Source organism: Juglans microcarpa x Juglans regia, chromosome 7D, assembly GCF_004785595.1.
Source record: "Juglans microcarpa x Juglans regia isolate MS1-56 chromosome 7D, Jm3101_v1.0, whole genome shotgun sequence".
NCBI lineage: Eukaryota > Viridiplantae > Streptophyta > Magnoliopsida > Fagales > Juglandaceae > Juglans > Juglans microcarpa x Juglans regia.
Window position 1 is genome coordinate 817,924 of NC_054606.1, and position 19,253 is coordinate 837,176.

General features: G+C 36.8%; 2 protein-coding genes and 1 pseudogene across 3 annotated transcripts; 1 reads left to right on the forward strand and 2 right to left on the reverse strand.

The window, feature by feature from the left end:
- LOC121239719 lies at positions 1-5,600 on the reverse strand. 2 transcript variants are annotated; one of them, XM_041137019.1, is made up of 2 exons: positions 5,204-5,600; positions 1-498 (listed from the first exon to the last, which is right to left on the reverse strand). In XM_041137019.1, exons 1-2 carry the CDS (start codon positions 5,510-5,512, stop codon positions 334-336), a joined length of 474 nt encoding a protein of 157 aa, XP_040992953.1. In that variant the 5' UTR covers positions 5,513-5,600; the 3' UTR covers positions 1-333. The 2 variants fall into 2 exon arrangements, with proteins under 2 accessions (XP_040992953.1, XP_040992954.1); XM_041137020.1 differs by having other exon boundaries at positions 5,228-5,594.
- Positions 5,601-7,885: 2,285 nt separating this feature from the next.
- On the reverse strand, positions 7,886-13,787 carry LOC121239615 (glycosyltransferase-like KOBITO 1). Its single transcript, XM_041136890.1, has 11 exons — positions 13,299-13,787; positions 12,403-12,552; positions 12,193-12,245; positions 11,432-11,540; positions 11,196-11,330; positions 10,961-11,005; positions 9,729-9,916; positions 9,489-9,630; positions 9,092-9,138; positions 8,811-8,898; positions 7,886-8,456 (listed from the first exon to the last, which is right to left on the reverse strand). Exons 1-11 carry the CDS (start codon positions 13,644-13,646, stop codon positions 8,172-8,174), a joined length of 1,590 nt encoding a protein of 529 aa, XP_040992824.1. The 5' UTR covers positions 13,647-13,787; the 3' UTR covers positions 7,886-8,171.
- A 652-nt stretch (positions 13,788-14,439) lies between these two features.
- Positions 14,440-17,903, forward strand: LOC121239409 (annotated as a pseudogene).
- Positions 17,904-19,253: the final 1,350 nt, after the last annotated feature.

Consider the following 19,253-nt stretch of genomic DNA (forward strand, 5'->3'; position numbering starts at 1 on the left):
TTTACAGCAAATTGTGGACAGAAGAAAGGCAGTGTCTATAACGTCAGACAGTACACTGTTCCTCCGGAACCTTCCTCACAACATAGTAATGATCTATATTTATTTCTAATTCTTACATTCGTTATCAAGAGTTTCCTTCACCTCATATACTCTCAATCATACAATGATGAATACTACATTCTACTATTTGGAAGATGAAGCCTAATAAATATACATTCAAAAATTGTTATCAGCCAATGTGGACATCAATGGAAACTACAGGCAATTGGTTTATCAACTGGTCTGGTTGATCTCGAAAACAAAATTATACCATGTGGAGATTCAGAAGTACATCTAGACCTCCCTTTTGGGCCGATTTCGAGTACGTTGAAGGGCAGGTTCCTTTTCTAAGAAAATTTTAATATCATCCTCTTCCTCTTCATAATCATCATCATCATCATCATCATCATCATCATTCTCCTCCTCATTAGCTTCTCTGATTGCTTGATTGAGTGCAAGCTGGTCCAAGAACAAGACAATGAAAATTTAAAAAAATATGAACAGAAACAGAGCAACTTCATGATAACAAAAATTGTGGCACATTTCATCATCGTTTCATTAAAGTGAGGGTAATCATAAAAGAAGTAGAGGGTGCAAGAAAATGTTAAGTTGTCCCCATGGATAACAACATTCACATAACGGTAAGCATACTAGTAGCTGGGATAGGCTCAACTGACTTGGTATGCATGATCCACTACTCCACACAACTGTTTGTAAATACCACAAACAATTCATATACTAAACCAAATAATTCTTCATATTATTCCATATGTAGCATTTTTCATAAAATCTTGCCTCAGTAGCTCACGATAAAACCCAAAGCTGGACTTCAAAATTATGATATGTACCACAAGCTCGAACTGAAATTTAGCATTATAATTTATAATTTAGAACAAAAAACCCGATTATATGTATCCCAGTGACAAGATATCTTGTCAATATCGGTAAGAATCACTTCCATCAAATGTACAGTCAAATAAACAAGAAAATTATCTATATTAGACCAATTCAGTTCATAGATTGAAATTCAACATTCCAACGACCAGGTTTGTGCATTCATATGATAAATGATTTTGTGTAAGCAGCATCACAGGAGGGCCTTAATCCATATTAAACAGAATTAACAAGTAAATAAGCCAGAAGACATTCAAAGCATATACGCACTTTAAGAAAAAGTCTTTTCACTGAAACTTATTAGCTCTACCAATGCTACATAGTATAAAGTTGCCAGGATGGGTGACTAACTACATCCCCCCCCCCCCCCCCCCCCCGGGGGGGTGCTTTAACCTCGAATTTTCCTTTGAGAAGATCAAATTGCATGAAAATCTGGCACATTAAACATACTGATAAAGGGCCTCCACTCCCTAAATATAGTACCTAGCGAGAAACTAGATTATGAAACAGATGAAGCCATTAGTTTCTTGATATCCGAATTCTATAGATTCTATGTCACACATCGTTAACAATGCCACCTCCCCTTCCCTTTTAAAAAACAGAGAATGTCACAGTTCTATACAGACCCAGTAACAGACCAACGACATTTGGGCTTGATGGGCTCAGTTATGTGGGCATGTTGGCTGGAGTCCATTTATTTTACTCACAAGTTAGTGTTGATGTTGGCCATAGCCCATTTATAGTGTTAGAATTATATGAACTGTTTTTATTTTACTGTTTGGTTAAGTTGGCCTCGGGCCCATTAGTTAATAGGAACAGGTCAGTATTTGTAGTAGTGTGGACTCACTTGAAAATTCATGCAGAACCTTAATACAATCATTTTCTATTATTCTCTCTCTTCTTTTGGAGGCTAGGTCAACCTCGAATTTGACCTATTTTCTTGCACTTTCTCTCATATTTTCTAGTCATCCAAATACCCACCCATCAGGTGTGTTACAAGTGGTATCAGAGCCAGGTTTTCCTTGGCAGCTACTTCATCAATTCATGAAAATGGAAGAAATTATCTCATCATTACTCAAAATTAAAGAGATGGTCGAGCAATCGCAACAAGGTTTTGAAGTTATTTTGCAGACATTCAAAGATGTCAAGAACAACTTTGAAGGCTTCAGGAACAACTTCAAAGAAGAGTTCACCTATCTGGAACAAGAGCTCCGTGCATTGCAGGAAGAGGAAGATCAAACCAAGGGTCATCCCGTCGAAATTCCTTTTCCTAGATATTCTCTTGCACATCTGAAATTAACTTTTCAATACTCAAATTTCCCTCTCTGATTTTTGTTTCCATCACTTTCCAGAAATTTCATCTTTCATTCCCTTCCATCAAACGTTCCAAGCAAGGCCCAAAACAATGACCGGAAAAGGAAAATCCATCGGAATAGTTCTCGATACCAAATGGAAGTTTGATCTTGGTGGATCTGATCCTCAATATCTCTATTCCCCACATCTCCGCTTCTCACAATCACGCATCTTCCTTGAACGTAAACCCTTCAACAACCCTTAGCCCTCACTCCGAAACCCTAGATTTTTTTCCTCCATTCTTAGAAATAATCGAAGGCCCCTTTTCCTTACATGGTTTGCTCCTCATTTTCTTTCACCGCATCAACCCTTCCTTCGTCGGGCTCTCCACCTTCAACACAATCGCCCACCCTCAATACTTGTCGCTGTCTACTGATCCAATTTCCGATGGTGTCCACCAGCTTCAGGGCCCACCTTCCCTTGCTCTCAACAAGTCCTTTGCCTCCGCTGAGTCAACTTGCAAGCAGACCTACAGGTTCCTTCCATGCACCACCACCATGCTTGGCAACCTATTCCTCATCGTCGTCAATGGCTACCTCATGTTCCTCTCCGCCATGTATTTGTCCAATGAGAGTGAGCTCTTGTTAGAGATTCTTGGCCCTGGTATTGTTGGCGGTTTGTTCCTCCGCAAAAACGAGGCCCACAGAGAAGTGCTTAAGCTCGCCATTGGAGAAAAGAAAAATCTCAAGGCTCATCGTCCAGCCATCCTTAAGGTTTCATAGCCTCCTCATCTCCGACTTCCTTGGGTGCACCCTCAGAGTGAAGGAAAACGACATGCTCCCCTAATTGACAACCCTAACCCTAATTATAACGGCATATGGAAACCTCAAGAAATCCCAAACCCAGATTACAGTGTGGCTCGAGCTATATTGAGTGCTAGAGCTCTGTCTCCTGGTGACATTTCTGACCACCCTCTTGTTAAGGAATCAGGCCACAAAAAGAGCATAACAGCACTGTCAAGATCTGCATATGGGTTCATTGTACTCTTGAGCGGCCAAGAGGTGGCATTGAAGCAGGTCTATCTGTCTAGGCAGAACTGCCAACTCAGGAACGGCTTTGACTGTGAGCTTCACTTCTTGTCCTCTGTTAACCATCCCAACATTGTCCGCCTTTTAGACGTTTTTCAGGCTGAAGGTTGTATATTCCTGGTCCAGGAATTTTGTGCTGGTGGAAGTCTGGCTTCATATCTTCGACACCGTGGAAGAGTTCAAGGACAAATAGTGAGAGGATTTATGCAGCAGCTTGGAGCTGCTATGGAAATTCAGAACTCACACCAAATCATTCATAGGGATTTGAAACTGGAGAATATTCTTCTCTCTGTTCCAAAGGATGATGCTGTCCTAAAGATATCTGATTTTGGACTTTCTAGATATGTACATCCAAGTAATTATGCTGAGACAGTTTGTGGAACTGCATTATACATGGCTCCAGAAGTTCTTCAATTCCAAAGATATGATGAAAAGGTTGACATGTGGAGTCTTGGATTTACAGGTGCGCCCACTTCCATACTTGCTGTTCTATGGTTTAATCTGTCGAAGTGTGTCATGTGGTCTGGGTATGAGATGAAATTTTGGTGTTGAAATGGGCTTCCATTGCTCTATTTTACTGGCTGAAATGTTGTAGTTGCGTTTGTTGCCTACCATCCAGGCACAACATGGAATACGAATAAATCATTGGTAGTTGAAGTTGACAAGAAACTGAGGGAGGTACCTCGATCTAGAGATACTCTTGAGCCTAATGTGTTTGATGAAATGCTTAAGAGAAGGGTAAAATCTGATAGGGTCCCGTTCTTGACTCAGCCTACTTTGATAATTAGTAATGTCTTCCTAAATGTGTAAGGAAAATTGGGGATGCCTTGGAATAAGATTGTGCTAGCTAGCACTCTTGATGAGCTACAAATGGGACTATTACATGGGTTTGATTTAAAATCTCAAGGTTGTGCAACAACCACTGTTATCGACAACAAAGCACATTTGTTTGGGAACCCAAGGAAGATTAGAAATGTAGGGGAATATTCATTCACTCTCGAGGATGATATTACAAATTATGGAACCTATGAAATAGGTGGTATTGTCACACAGGAGAAGCTGTCCAAGGTGTTGAACTCTAAGACGTTGAAAGAAGCACTAACCAAACCTGCGGTAGGAAGCCAAGCCCGCATCACTGGACTGATGGCCTACAAATCAGTCATTATTCCTATCTTTTCGATTGCTGTCGAGTGGCTTATTGCTTGGGAAAATCTTCATATAACTAGGTACATGTTGCAGAAGGGCACAAATGGTGAGATTTTTATAAAGCACTTGGACAAGAAACCAGAGGCAGATCAGAGCAATGTTCGAGATCATGTCAGCCCGGCTGAATGGCATAACAGCACCTTGTGGGCAAGGTGCTTTGAAGGGGAAGGGTTTGTAGTAGTGTGGACTCACTTGAAAATTCATTCAGAAGCTTAATAAAATCATTTTCTATTATTCTCTCTCTTCTTTTGGAGGTTAGGTCAACCTCGAATTTGACTTACTTTCTTGCACTTTCTCATATTTTCTAGTCATCCAAACACACACCATCAGGTGTGTTTACAAAGAAAACATTCATAATGAAAGACAAGTTTTTTCCCGATAAAAACCAATTTTTATACACAGATAAGAGTTATTATTTTCCCTTGGGCGAGCACAGAATTTATACATACATAAGAAATTTAAATTCCAATACACAAGTTTCCAATCCAATTTCCACAGTTTATTTATGGGTTAGACAAAGCAAACTTCAAGAGTGAATTGCAGTGGCCGTGAGATCAAGCATTTTTAGTGAAACCCCGTTGTGGAGTTTCACAAAACCTTCAAACCCGCATAGAAACGTTCACGAGCAACCAAACATAAAAATACATAAATAAATAAAAAACGAAGATAGAGAGAGAGAAAACCCAATTTAACAGAGCCTCACGCACCTCCTGAAGAAAGTCTCTGTCGAGCTTATCAGCGACTCTGATGGAGGCGAAGATGGTAATAGCTAAAAGAGAGAGCGGGAGCGCGAAAGCGAAGACGTAGCTACTGGTGCTGAGACCCGCACGAGTAACCGCCGTTGAGCCTCTGGTTCTCCGGCGTGTTGGGTAACTGTGAAAGCGAATTGCAGGCAGGTATGGCACTTTCGGAGGTTTGAAAAAAGCGCGTGAAGGCGTGGAAGATAAAGAATGTGTCAGGGAGGTTGAGCTGGAGATGAGGAGGCTCGCCATGGGTTTCCAAGTTCCAACCTTTCGGTGGTGGACGAGTGAGCCAGTGGATAGTATTTCCTAGATTCCTATGGCTATTCGTGATAATCGTTTAAAATTTAAAAGTATTAATTTTTATATAATTTCAATATAATAGACTTAAAAAAATGGTCCTGAATTTTTATTTTTCTTACATCATTAAATTTAAAATATTAGTTTCCAGTGCCAATTACTTTAAAGTAGTTAATCCATGGACTCCACAACATTTCTTCGCCAAAAAAATTACCAAACACAACCTTAAAATACACAAACACACATCCAAAGTTGGAGCCTTGGAGGTGATCATCTCGGATCAATAACAGAACAGAAGTTTGAGACGACAAGAGTTTCGCATACATGTCCCATAAAGTTTACACAATTATAGATCACTCATGCAAAGTGGATATCTTAGACAACAATAGGCTGCCGTCTTTGCAATCAGATCCCTATTTGTCTTGAACAACATCAGAGCGACTGAGGCAACCGCAGCATAAATAATCGAGGCTGCAAATTTGACAGAGAAAAAGATTCTTCAAGTACAAGCAAATATGGTGAGGAATAATTGCATTGTGGAAAGAAAATTTTCTTGGAGTGACTAAAAAACTGGGTTTTAGTAAGAAAGTTTTGGGCAACATTTCTGGTGGATGTTGGATTGAAATAACTATGATGCCGATAATCTTCAAGAAACTAATAAGCTTACCATTTTTCCCAACAGGTTTTCTTTGTTTGGTGCTGTTCAAGAAATTCTGCATCCACTTAGACCAAGCAATCCAGGATATATTACCCAAAAATGAAATGTTTTATCTTGAAAGAAACTAGGAAGAGAAGAAAGGATGCCAAGTCTTTGTGTGTGTGAGAAAGAGAGACAGAGATGAAAATACTTGATTGTGCCTGATCCCTGTCACTTCCTTCCTTTGGGTCTGAATCCTGTTCCCTCTTTTGCTGCGAGTGCTTATCACTTGCTTCCTCAAGAGCCATTGCAGATCAGTCTAGAGGCAACACTCTGCTGTCAAAGATGTGCTTGTAGTGTACTTAACTTAGCTTCTGGTTGGAACTTTAAATAGTGCATATATGCAAATGGGTGAAGGAATTTCGAGGTGGAATCTCCTTTGTTGCTCTTGGCTAATGTTCATGTTTAGCTTTTTCTCTCATGTTACCTCCACGTTTCAGAATCAGAATCTTCAGCTAATGAACAGAAATATATTTTAGGACACAATATTGAGATGTGCAAGAACTCATCTTAATTTTTACTGTCATATCACAACTTTCATATCAAAATCAATGGAAAAGAAAAGGGAAAACAGCATATTACTCTTGGATTAGAAATGTCCTCTTAAATTTTACGTGTATTTAGAAACTTGAAACTGGAAGTTCTTGACATTCAAAAATCAAAGACAACCCAATCTAATATGGGTAAGATTCAGGCATTGACATTTTCGTTGATACTTCATACTTGTTATTTTGTTACATATCAGAAGATAGGATATTTTTTGTGAAAACTACCAAATTAAAACCAATAAAACGTTTAACTTCAGCTTTTGTAGCACATATCTTCACAATATGAGCCGCCATAAAAGTAGAATAAAGAAAAAAGAGCTAACAAAACCTCGAAAATATTATTAGGCACATTATTAAATGGAATCAAGATGTTTCAGTCTTTAAGATTGCAATACCATTTTGATGCCTTTTTTTTTTTATTATTAATATAAAATATTATATTTTGAAGTTGGGATCAGCCTAACAAGAAGGCACTCAAGTCCAAGCATATGTTCCAAAGGTCAGACTCAAGGAACACGGTGGAGTATTCATAAGCCTATTTTGATCATTTTTAAGTGGAGTTTCACATTCCATTCTCATTCTCAATCTCCCCATTATCTTTGTAAAAGTAATGGAACTTCATGTTTCATGCCGCTCACTCATAATAATAAAAAATGATGAGGGTCTAAATCAGAGAGAGAGAGAGAGAGAGAGAGAGAGACTCCCAGAACATTTTGTTACCATCAGATTGGCTGGTTCTAAAAATAAAATGTAAAATAGTTATATAAACATCATTATTCTTCCAATCCATTCTGACTAATGATTGATATTAAAAAAAAATAAAAAAGAGGCTATAAAGCATGGTAATAAGATCATTGTCTTTATGATCGGATCTGCTCTTCTATGTTTTTAGCTTTTATGTTTCTCTTATTTTGGCACCTCAATCATTAGTACGATGTGGGCCTGGCACCCTGCTCCGGCAAAGCTCTCTCAAAATTTGGGGCTCCGTAAGTACGGTATACGGAACAAATATTCTAAGATGAACTCTACAATGCAAGAGAAGTAAAAGCATCGATACCAAACCATATCGAACCCGGTAACAAGTCAGGTGGGATGTCCTCCCATGTCCCATTTGCATTATTGCCCTTTAATGTGAGATCCATTAAGAAATCAGTTTGGACAGATTCCAGACATCAGACATTTACCTCAAAATGTATGGACATCTGAAACTATAAATTGATAGTCTCAACATTCTCGTTTCTATACCCAAGAATGGACAACAAAGATTTCTAGCTGTGCCAATTTACTGAAGGCTTGACCACAGATTCTACCATCCACAAGCTCTCCAAAACAGGAAGAAGAAGCAGTAGTCATGCTTGGAGATATATCACACTTCAATGATCAGGTGGTCATCATCTATTCCCGGTGGTGACAGCGGTGGAGCAGCTGCTTCATAATATGCAGCAGATTCAATATCCAATACCTTCCTAATGGTAGCCTGAGACTCTCTGCTTCTACCAATCCTTCTTGAGGGAAGGGATTCAGAGGCAACAGCTCTAGATGAGTTACTACCAGAAATGGATGATAAAAATTTGTCCTTTGAAAGAGTCGCTGGGGCAGATGCAATAATAGAGCTGAAGATACCAGACTCCCTCAAGCCTTGCATTATGGCCTGAAACATATGATAAGAGAAAAAATATTCATTGGAAGATATAAACAAATATGGGAAACCCTGCTAAAATAACTTTTTTGATCGGTATAGTAAATACCATTGAGCCAGTTGACAACTACGACACTAAAATAACAACAACAACTACATAATAAAAGTAATATTAATAAATTTACAGAAGCTGCAACAACAAAGAGTTCTTTGTCATTTGGAGGGAATCCTTTCTTCTTTCAATTTATATTTTTAGTGCATAGAATTAGTCTTTATCGGTTCGTCTTCTTTCTCTCTCTTCTTTTTTTCCCTCTTTTGATCTTAAATTTATTTCTTCTCTATTTTTGGTTGATAAATTATGCTTACCATGGGAGCATATATGCGAGTTAAAATACCCTTCCTCAGTAGCTTTATTTTTATATCTTTGTCACCCCACACAACATGTTCCTGGTACCTAGCAGCAGAACAGAGAGAGAAAAATATATCAACTCACAAGAAGCAAGGAGGGGAAAAAGGAATATGCCCGTGCCAAGAGTTCTTCCAAAAATCAATAAGTTGAATTCAAAGAATTCACAATGGTTTCAAACTGGAAAAGAACATGAAGATAAAGAAAATAAGAAATTTTTTTTCTCCATTAGAATATATACCACTTCAGCATTTCCTCCTCTGTTGCGGTAGAAGCAATTATGAATGCCTGCAATATATCATGTTTACTTAGTATAATAAAGGCATCATCAGAAGGAAATGCATTGCCTGGAAAAAAAATGACAACTAATGGCAGCCAGGATTGGTTTGCTTTTTAGATTGCAAAAAAAATATCTTGTTGGTCTTCTCTTTCTAGCTTTTAAGTCCTAGCAGAGCACACGTAAGCAACTCTTAGCGGTCACATGACTGCTCTGATGCCCATGGACAAACCATCTGGTTTTTCCATAAAATGCTTTTTGCGTGTTCCATAATTCTGTCTTGCTACTCATTATGCTCATATAATGGTATAGGTTAGAGAAGAAAAACACGGGAAAAAAAAGGAAAAATCACTAGACTCACAGCTCTGTCAAAATCCAACATAAAGCATCTTTTGACATCCTCCTTTGTAGGCTTGCAACCACACCGATCACGTCTAGAGGTCAAGTCTGAAAACTTGGCATATGTATAGTGCAGAACAGCAGCTTCCTCCAATTTAATTTCACTAGCAGAAATTAAATTAACAAAGTATTGACATCAGCAAGCCAATTATAAAGACGCTGCTTTGTTTATTCTCTATCTTCCACTATGAAATTAACATACTTTGGGGTTTTCATATAATTGTGCCATCTGTGTGCACCATTGGGACGAAGATGATCTTTAACCCGAGCAGCTGATTTCCCATTCCCATAAGTCAAGAAGTAGTTTGGATTGCCACGAGTTGATTCTTTGTACATACCAAAATATGTATCCTTTGGAAGATGGTCATAATTCCTCTTAAACATTGACACCTGTTTGCATAAAAGAACAAGGTGTACATCAAATACCATACAGGTATCCTTAAAGATTGTATTTTTATCAATAAACAAGAATTTTATTGATGAGAATGATAGGTACCCTCAAAGATATACCAAGACAATGACACGACATTTTCCTAAACAGTAAACCAAATTCCTAGCACATCTGTTACACCAACTACAGTGTAGATTTTTTTTTGATAGGTAAAAGAAAATTTAATTACCAATATAGAAAATAGGCTTAGCCTAAATGCACAGGGTGTATACAAGAGAACAGTGTAGGTTTTTTGCTTTTGAATAAGTAATCAAAGATTTTAAACCAACTACAGCATAGAAAATAATTCTGATAATTCTGAGAACACCTGATTACTAGTCACTTTCTCTCCATAATCTGCCCTCCAATCAACAAATGTCACAATATTATTCTTCTCTTTTGAACTCAAACTTTGAGTCCCATGGGCAAATCAAATTGTAAAAAGCAAACTAATATAGAGCATTAACTGTTTTACTTTGCTAGTGGGGCTCAATGCAAAATCCAATTACGATTATACAGATACATAATTATCAGTAAACGGACAAGAAAATTAAATGTTATCAGATAATTGTTAACAAATTCTATTTTTCTTATAAGTAATAAAAAATTTCATTGATTTTTTTTTCAGTTTCCCCATTCTGGAGAACCCAAGACCTAAAGAGTCCCAAATAAACTTCCTGTATGAGAAGCTTAAAAAACTATGGAAATACATGCAAGAAAATTTCATAAGATAACGGATTGAGAGTTGAGTTAGGGGGCAAAAAGCTGGTTGGAGCTACACAAGCAACCAAATTGGAGTAAACTAATTTGGCATTTGTTGACTATGATATATGTGTCTAATTCAGTGAAGGTAACTAACAACAACATATATGAATCTACAATTACTTAAAAAGGCCAAGATATATATATATATATATATATATATATGTCATTGTCTATTGACCTGTAGTGTCAATAATCAAATCTACCGGACCAAGAGAAAGCAAGGACAGAGGATAATTTACCTCAGTGAAAGGTTCCTTAATATCCTCTCGTTCAACACTGCTTTCCTAAAAAATACAAATATCTCAATTAGTTTTTTTTTTTTTTTTTTTTGATAAGTACAAATATCTCAATTAGTTATGATACAATAAACAAATGCCATGCTTACAAGACTACCATTTTCAAACATTGTTTACTAGCTCTCAGTGTATTTTGCCACTTACAAACTCTTTAACATATCCGAACAACTTCACTCACATAGTTGGGGAAAATAACCATATCCACATTTCCAGGCACATCATGAAGCAACTGCCTCAAGGAATACTCTCGAGCACCAGCTGGGTGTAGTAACTCGTCAGTGTCTAGATGAATTATCCATTCCATACCAGCATCCTGAGGTTTTAATAAGCACGATAATGTGTTAGGAAAAATTAACAGACTTATTTATCAAAAATAAAAACAAAAATGGAGGTATGAGATACTATTTTCCATACCCGTGCCAAAACTATTGCCATCTCCATGTTGAGAGATTGCTTCACAAACAGCTCATAATTGCATGGCTTGTAGAAGAAACTTGAAAGCCATGTCTCATTCCAAATCCGGCTGATGGTACCACAAACATGGGCAGAAAAGATAAATAATTAAAACAAACAGAATCTGTTTTTTATTTTTTTTATAACATGGAACCTCACCAATTCAGACCCACCCCAGGGGAGTAAACTCCGGATACATGACTCCACCCAAGAAACTGTATATCAGTTATCTAAAGGACCTCTTAGTACGGAAGAAGCCAGGACGTCTGAGTCTACAGCTCGTCCCAAGCCTTCTCTAAAAGGAGACATTATAAGAAATACTTTAGTAGTTTGGAGAAGCATCTCATATCGAATACTGGAAAATCTGAAGTTACTTTTGTCAAATACAACAATAATTTTCCTTGAAGAAGAAAGAAAACAAAGCAAGAAAGAAAGACAGAAAGAAACACATACACAAATGGTCAAAGTGTCTAGAAAGCTAACAAAACATATGAAAGGTAGTACCTAAAACTAAAAGACAAAGTAACATGTTTTAAATTTAATAGAATTGACATATATCTATATTTATTTTTTTCTTTAATAGGTAATATTTTTTCTGTATTTATCTTTCCCCTCCAAAGTTGTCCAATCTTTGAGGAGGACAGAAGACTAACATACAATAATTTAGAAAAGGTAACCTAAGAACATTTTTTATGCAACCATAAAAGTAACAGTCAACAGACCTGTTAGCTTGTTGCTCCTCCAGCTCTCTTGTTCTATATATCACTTTAACACCCTGAGAAAGCAACACGAGAATCCTGCTTAGAGAGTTTCAGAAAACTAAACATAACATAAATCAAAGCAGAACAACTCCATTTAAAAAATAAGCAAAATAAACATCCTGAAGGAGTCAAAACTTAAATTGGCAGAGTAGCAGTTACATATTGACTTACTGGGATAGATTCCAGAACTCTAGATACGTTTGGAGATGCAGCCTTTCCTTCCACAAAAAGAAAAAAGGTTGAGACCCCAATAACCTTGTGATAAAACATCCATGGCAAGATCTGCTCTAAGCCAGCTGATGTACTCGTAGTAATACATATCTGCACATTCAGAAGCAACACCGCACGAGGTTATAAACAACCATATAATTTAGACACATATAATAGAAAAGCTATTGACATTGCCTTCTACATACATCCCAATTTCCAAAAAGCAAAATCCAAGCTAAGATCAGTCCGATAATCTATAACAGACTCATAATCGAACTCTCTATCCACCAGTATCACGGAATCAAACCAATCACTAATATCGCAAAAAACACAGCAAGAAAATGTCGCCAAAAACCAACCTTTTTGGACACGGATCGGAACACAGCAGCTAGCCGCCACCCAACTAACCATAACACACTAATAACCTCGGTTGAGCTAAGTTCCAATAACCATGAGAAGATAAAGTAAAAGATTCAACACTTTCTGCCCATTTACTTAACCTCACGATTATCTCAACAATCAATCAAATGGTCTGCTTTCAGCCACACAACAAATAAACAACCTTAGAATTATGACTAGAATCCAGTCGACAGAAAGCAAACCCCAGAATCAGATCAAGCCCAAAATCTGAAGTCTCATTAAGTGCCAAATTTTTCCTCAGAAATCCGAGCAACAGAAAGAAAGCCATTGAACAGATCAACTCCAAAAACCAAAGTATAACCAAGAGTCAAACGTTTGCTATTTGATTGGACCAATATTCAAAACTTCCCGTGCACAACACTAGAATCGAAGCCAGAAAGTGAAAAACCTAGAAACACATGGACCTCAAAAAGCGAATAATTTTAGAAGAACCGAACCTTAGGCCTCAGGTTGGAGCCGTAGTCGAACTTCCAGCCGTGATAGTAGGGGAACGAAGGGGAAGCACCACGGCCAAGATTGACGCAGTCGGAAGGCGAGGCGTGATGGTTGTGAGCAGTAGGGGAGAGAGTGGAGGGGTCCATGCCGGGGAAGAGGTGTTGTGACCCAGTTGGTGCCCAGCGAGTGGTGGAGTCGGTAATCCCGCCTCGCCATTGGAGCACAAAGGCCAAGGTGGCGAGCGTTAGAGGAAGCAGGGCGAGGAGGAGGAGGAGCTTGGAGGTAAAGGAATTGGAAGGGGAAGATTGGTTGGAGCGGAGCATGGCCTGGAGGTTCTGGTGGTTGGGCATTTTGAGAGAGAGAGAGAGAGAGAGAGAGAGGGAGAGACTTGACGAGGCAGTTTGAACCTCGAAGTAGAGCGTAGTACTCAACAACAGATCAAAGTAACCGGCGATGTGAGATACATGACACGCATTCACCTCACCGGAATTATTTATTTCCAGATTTTCATTTATAGTATTCATTAATTATTTTTTCCCAGAAAATTGCACAAAAGAGTAAAGTAAATCATACTAATTATTAACGTCTTTAATTGTCTTATAACCAAATAACCCAAAAAAGGAAGGATCAAATATAATTCCTATAACTGTTGGGGTGTATCTATAATAATACCTTTTTTAATCATTCCAGATAAATGCATTCTAAATCTGATATTGAATGAATATTATAAAGACTTTAAGCACAAGTACTCTTCTAATATTGTAATTGTTTTCAGGCAAATTTGACAATTCACAATTTGATAAAGTGGTATCAGTGTCTTTTTTTCGCTAATATTATTATTATTTTTAAATATTTTTTGCTATTATTAAAGTTAAAAAACAACCATAAAAATAAATGACAAGAAGAAGATAGGCAGAGTACACTCTGTCTTCATTATATGGAAAGTTTTTTTTTTTTTTTTTTTTTTTTTGGGATAACCTTGAATGTGTTGGCATCATGTACATGCCCCATTTTGGCAGTGTGTTTGGCATGTCTAGGTTGTCAAAATCTTATTTGAACGCCTTATGACACTGGTTGCTATCGTCTTTGGTTTTATTGTATTTTGATGCTTGTGATTAATTTGAGTTAGTCTTTGGTATCGACATGTCCGCGCAGGAAGATGCTCAGGATCATGAGTTTCTAAACTTCATTATGGATCGAATGCATTATGAGTTACTCAAACTTGAGGGGCAGTCGTTTAAGCATTAATTGAAACAAATCATCTCTGGTTTCATCTGCAGAAGATGATGAATGGCAGAACAAATCAGCAGTGACAATTAAGGACTCAAAAGTTTTGCCCCTTCAGAGCTAAATGATGTTTTTGGTGGACAGTTGAGAAGTTTGGTGAGGGCATTAAGCCCCGTTTTGATGTTAAGTTAAGTTAAGATAAGTTGAGTTCTTTCTGAATTGTAGCGAGTTGAAATAATAGAATGAGTTTTGTGAAGTCTACTTAAGATGAATTAATTTAGATGTATTTAGATATTAAGATGAGTTTAGATATATTTATGAGAAGTTAAAAAATGTTATGGGTCTCATATGTAAAGAGATATTGAGTTGAAAAAGGTTGTGGATCACATGTATCAGCCTCAATGATAATATCATGGATTCCAAGTCATCCTCACCACATATACATGATGGTTCTTAGCACCTGATTTATTCTTCTTCTAGAATGTACAATAGGAACAATTGTTAGTTATTCTCTGCTGTGAACCGTTAGGCACATATTTGTTTTATTCATTGTAAAGGTCTATATGTAGACGTTGTACACATCATTGAATATAAGAGGAAATATTCTTCTCTCAAGCATTCTGTCGAACAACATGTGTAAAGAGATTTTCAGTTGAATGATGTGATTTGATAGTTAAATATTTGAATATTAAAATCAGCTTAAAATTAGAATGAACTGAATTGATCTGAGTACATTTCAACATGGGCCGATGCAGTAGGGCATTTATACCATTTATGATATTGCATTTATCGGCTTTTAATTATTTTTCTATGTTTCGTTGGATTGGGCTTTCGTTATTCTTTCCCATTTTCACCGTTCACAAATATTGTATGGACTACTTTCTTTCTTGTTTTTTGCTTTATTTATTTTTTTCTAATCAGAAAAGCAAAATAAAATTAAAAAAAAAAAAAGGGGGAGGGGTTTGTATAGAGTTCACGTTATACCATATATTTCCACTCTAGTTTATGGGAAGCGTCTCCCAAAGCTAACGCACAATTTGGCATGCTAGTTAACTTTTCTCTAAAACTGAATGAAATACTCAAACATGTGCACTGTTATATCCAAGGGCTATTTTCAATATTTTTTTCCTAGTTTTTGCTCCATAAATTTGCAATTATAACCATTTATTATCCCCAATTTTCAGTTTTTATTCATAGTTTTTGTACTAGTGGTGTCTTCTATATCTTGAGGAAATATCATGATCAATTTTATTTTTTTATTTTTACTTTCCACATTATTGTGAAGAAATAATGACATCTACTGAAGTGCATACCACAGATAACAACCATCTTTTGCATCTATGAGAGTTGGCTTTCCTTTGGAGTTTGGATTAAAATATTTTGCTATTTTGGGTCGTTTTTTTATGCATTATCATTTTTTATTTATATGGAGCAGGAAATAAAGCTTCTGCTACTGTTCAACCATTTCTCTTGCTTCATCTTGATATATATCCTGAAGCTGTTCATACCATCGAGGATGCACTTCATTTGTTTTCGGCACCAGAATCTCTTGAGGGGTACCGAATATCAGCAACTGGGAAGGTGCCTTCCTTTTTCCTCGTTTTTTTTTTTTTTTTTTTTTGGTCTTTTTGGTTAGTGTTTGAATCTGCAACCCATAACTGCATAAGTGAGGAAGAAGAGGAAGCATGTGCTCTCTACATCCAAACCTGGTTTGAGAATGATTGACTCTTCACTATCACAGTACATTCCTCTCTCTCTCTCTCTCTCTCTCTCACTGGCGCACACACACAACAGGTGCTTTTTTGTGCATGTTTGTTTATCTGTGATCTTGTCATAATATGTAGTCATGTATATAGTTCATATATATGCTTCATGCTGATGATTTGAAATATGGTGTGATGTTGATGGTTTACAGGCTGGTGTTGTGACTGCCGGCAAATCTGTTAAGATACAGAGTACTCTTTCAAAGATAATGATATTGCAACTGATGCGATTTGGTTATTGAAGCTGGCAAGGAAGCACGAAATTGCATAAGCCTGTGCACTTTCCTCTTGAATTGGTGTTGGGTCTTGAACTGCTTGTTTCTCCATCTAATGAGGTGACGCACCAAATGCCATCATTACAGACATATTCTCCCCTGTCATTGTTTGTTTTTGGAGGATGAAATAATTATTGCCTTCTGCATGATGTTCTTTTCCATGAAGCAAGTTCTTGGTATTATCTAGCTCCTCTGCCTGCTGATCAATAACGTGGTCTGTCATTGTGGATAAATCTTTGTACAGTTCCTTCATTTATAAAGGTTATTGGTGGTTAATATGTTAGGATCAGTACTGCACAGTTAGAAAAATAATGGCTGTTACTGACTAAGTCGCTGCTGTAGTTCTCATCCAGTTACCTTGGCTGTTTTGGACAATTTTACTTCTATTATGAATTAGATATATAGTGTTTTATAAGTTTGTAATGGAATTTTTTTCAAATGTGACTAAAGATAAATTTCGTTACAATGCAACAACTCTTGCCCCTAAGGAAACAAATCTGAACTATTCTATTGATAGCATACATAGAAAAATCAGTAGCCATTGATTTACAGTAACAGTACCTGCATTTATGAAGGTTATTAGTGGTTGGGATAGGTTTTTAAGTTTGAACCTGAACCAGAAAGCGACAGAAATCCTTAGACCCATCTGAATTTTAATGCATCATTCTTGTAGGTGTTGATACAAAGCGCTTAATTATAAGGGAGTCATGTTCTAGTATTAATAAAAGTTGGGCAAGTGGGTATCTGGTCGTATTCTGCAGCTTGCATATATCTGTGTTGAATTTACCTTTGATTTGTGCATGGCACTTACTGTTTGGATATGTTCATGAGGGTAAGGGTGGTTTGAAGGTTACAATTTTTAATCCATGTTTCCATGTGCATCCAGACTCCAGATAACTTTAAATGTCACATTGATCAGAACAGCATCATCTTTTTAAGATATCATGCAAACAAAACCCTGATATTATCATCTAGTACCAAAAGCATCATATTAGCATGTATAAGTATCATTATCCGCATTCTTTCTTAGTATCTAAATCAAGTTTCCTAGTTAAGAATCTTATTTAGACTGCCAAATTGGAGCAAGAATGTGATATCGATAAGAGACTGACGTGCTAAATGTTTTTTTTTTTCCTTTGCTTTGCACAGCATCGAAAATATGACTTGTTGCAACAATAACTCACCATGGGAGGGAGCTCTCGAGAAGGCATTATACAGCTGATGCTCGCTATCCCAATGGTCAGTGGCTACGGTACCTTTGATAATGAATCGGTCACAGCCATTGGTGCAAAATAAGGTTTTGCACGACCAGACATATGTCCTCTTATACAAACAAGTATAAGGAGGTAACCCTTGATCAGTATATATAGTCGATAACTTACTCCTTTTCAGAGGCTCATCTCATGTATGCAATGACAATCTGTGGGGTTACAACTTATAAGCAAGTCAGGCCGCCCCAAAAGGATGAATCCCCTCTTCGGTGAAAGAGTGAATGCTTTGGATGTCCTTACAATCAACCTGTGTTGAAGTTAATTATTACTTTGTTGCTAAAAATGAGTGATTTCATAGTACTCAATCACTGTTTGCAGAAAGATGGTTGAGTATTTATACAATCACGCTTCTCTGTCGGATCAAATATTTATACAAGTTCACTCCCTCCCTCATATTTTTTATTCTCAAGTGTTGATGTCAATTGTCAAGTGATGAGTATATATAATAAGTCCGAGATAGTGCCGGGTGCGACACAAGTGCTGCCTGGGCCCTGGGTTGTGCCGGTAGTCACTCCGCGGTGGTCTGACTAAGGGCTAGTTTGGGTAACCATTACTATTTATTATTTTATTATTAATTTTCATATACTTTTCATTATTATTTAATATTATATTATTATTTTTTATTATTATTCTAAAAATATCTGAGATCATCACTATCCAAACTCAACCTAAAGCTATATATCTACATTTATTTAAATGATTTTTTATTTTTCATTTTCGAATGATATGTAGCACTCAGGAATTGGTGTTGATGTGATATTTTAACAGATTATTAACAAATTACAAAAGAATGATTGAATAGATTTAAATTGAGAGCGCATAAAAAATTCAAAATTAGAGTATATGGATTAATTTGTTAAAAATTAAATTAAATGGACTATTTTAAAATTTAATTTTTTATAGCGTTAAATAAAGAGTTTTACTACACAGAAAGCTGGATTGTTAGCCAGTGGAACTCATTATACCTTTTAAAAAAATTCATAACACCAATATTTTTTTAACATTGTTGATGCGTGGAAAACTTCCACATCGATGTGCCGAGTGTGTTAAAAAAAATGTTTCTAAATAGATTTTCTTTTAAATATAGGTCTCCTCGCAAACATCATAGGTTGGTCCAGTTTAAAGGGCAGTTGATCTTCCTATTACAACAACATACCTACAATGGAGAACAAAGAATATAAGGGCTCCACAAACCAAGTAATAAACAACTAGAAAAAATGGTTTTCAAGGGGGAAGTATCTACTTCTGCACTTCTGCTGCTTTAGATATTAGCTAATTGCTAGCTTGCTTTTACACGAATCATGACTGTTTCGGTTTTCTTCCTCCTTTATGGTCTTTTTGTGGTCCAACACAGCGGATGTATCATGTTTTAATTTTGACGTTGCGACATCTATAGAGATCAATGCTGTGTCAAATCTTAA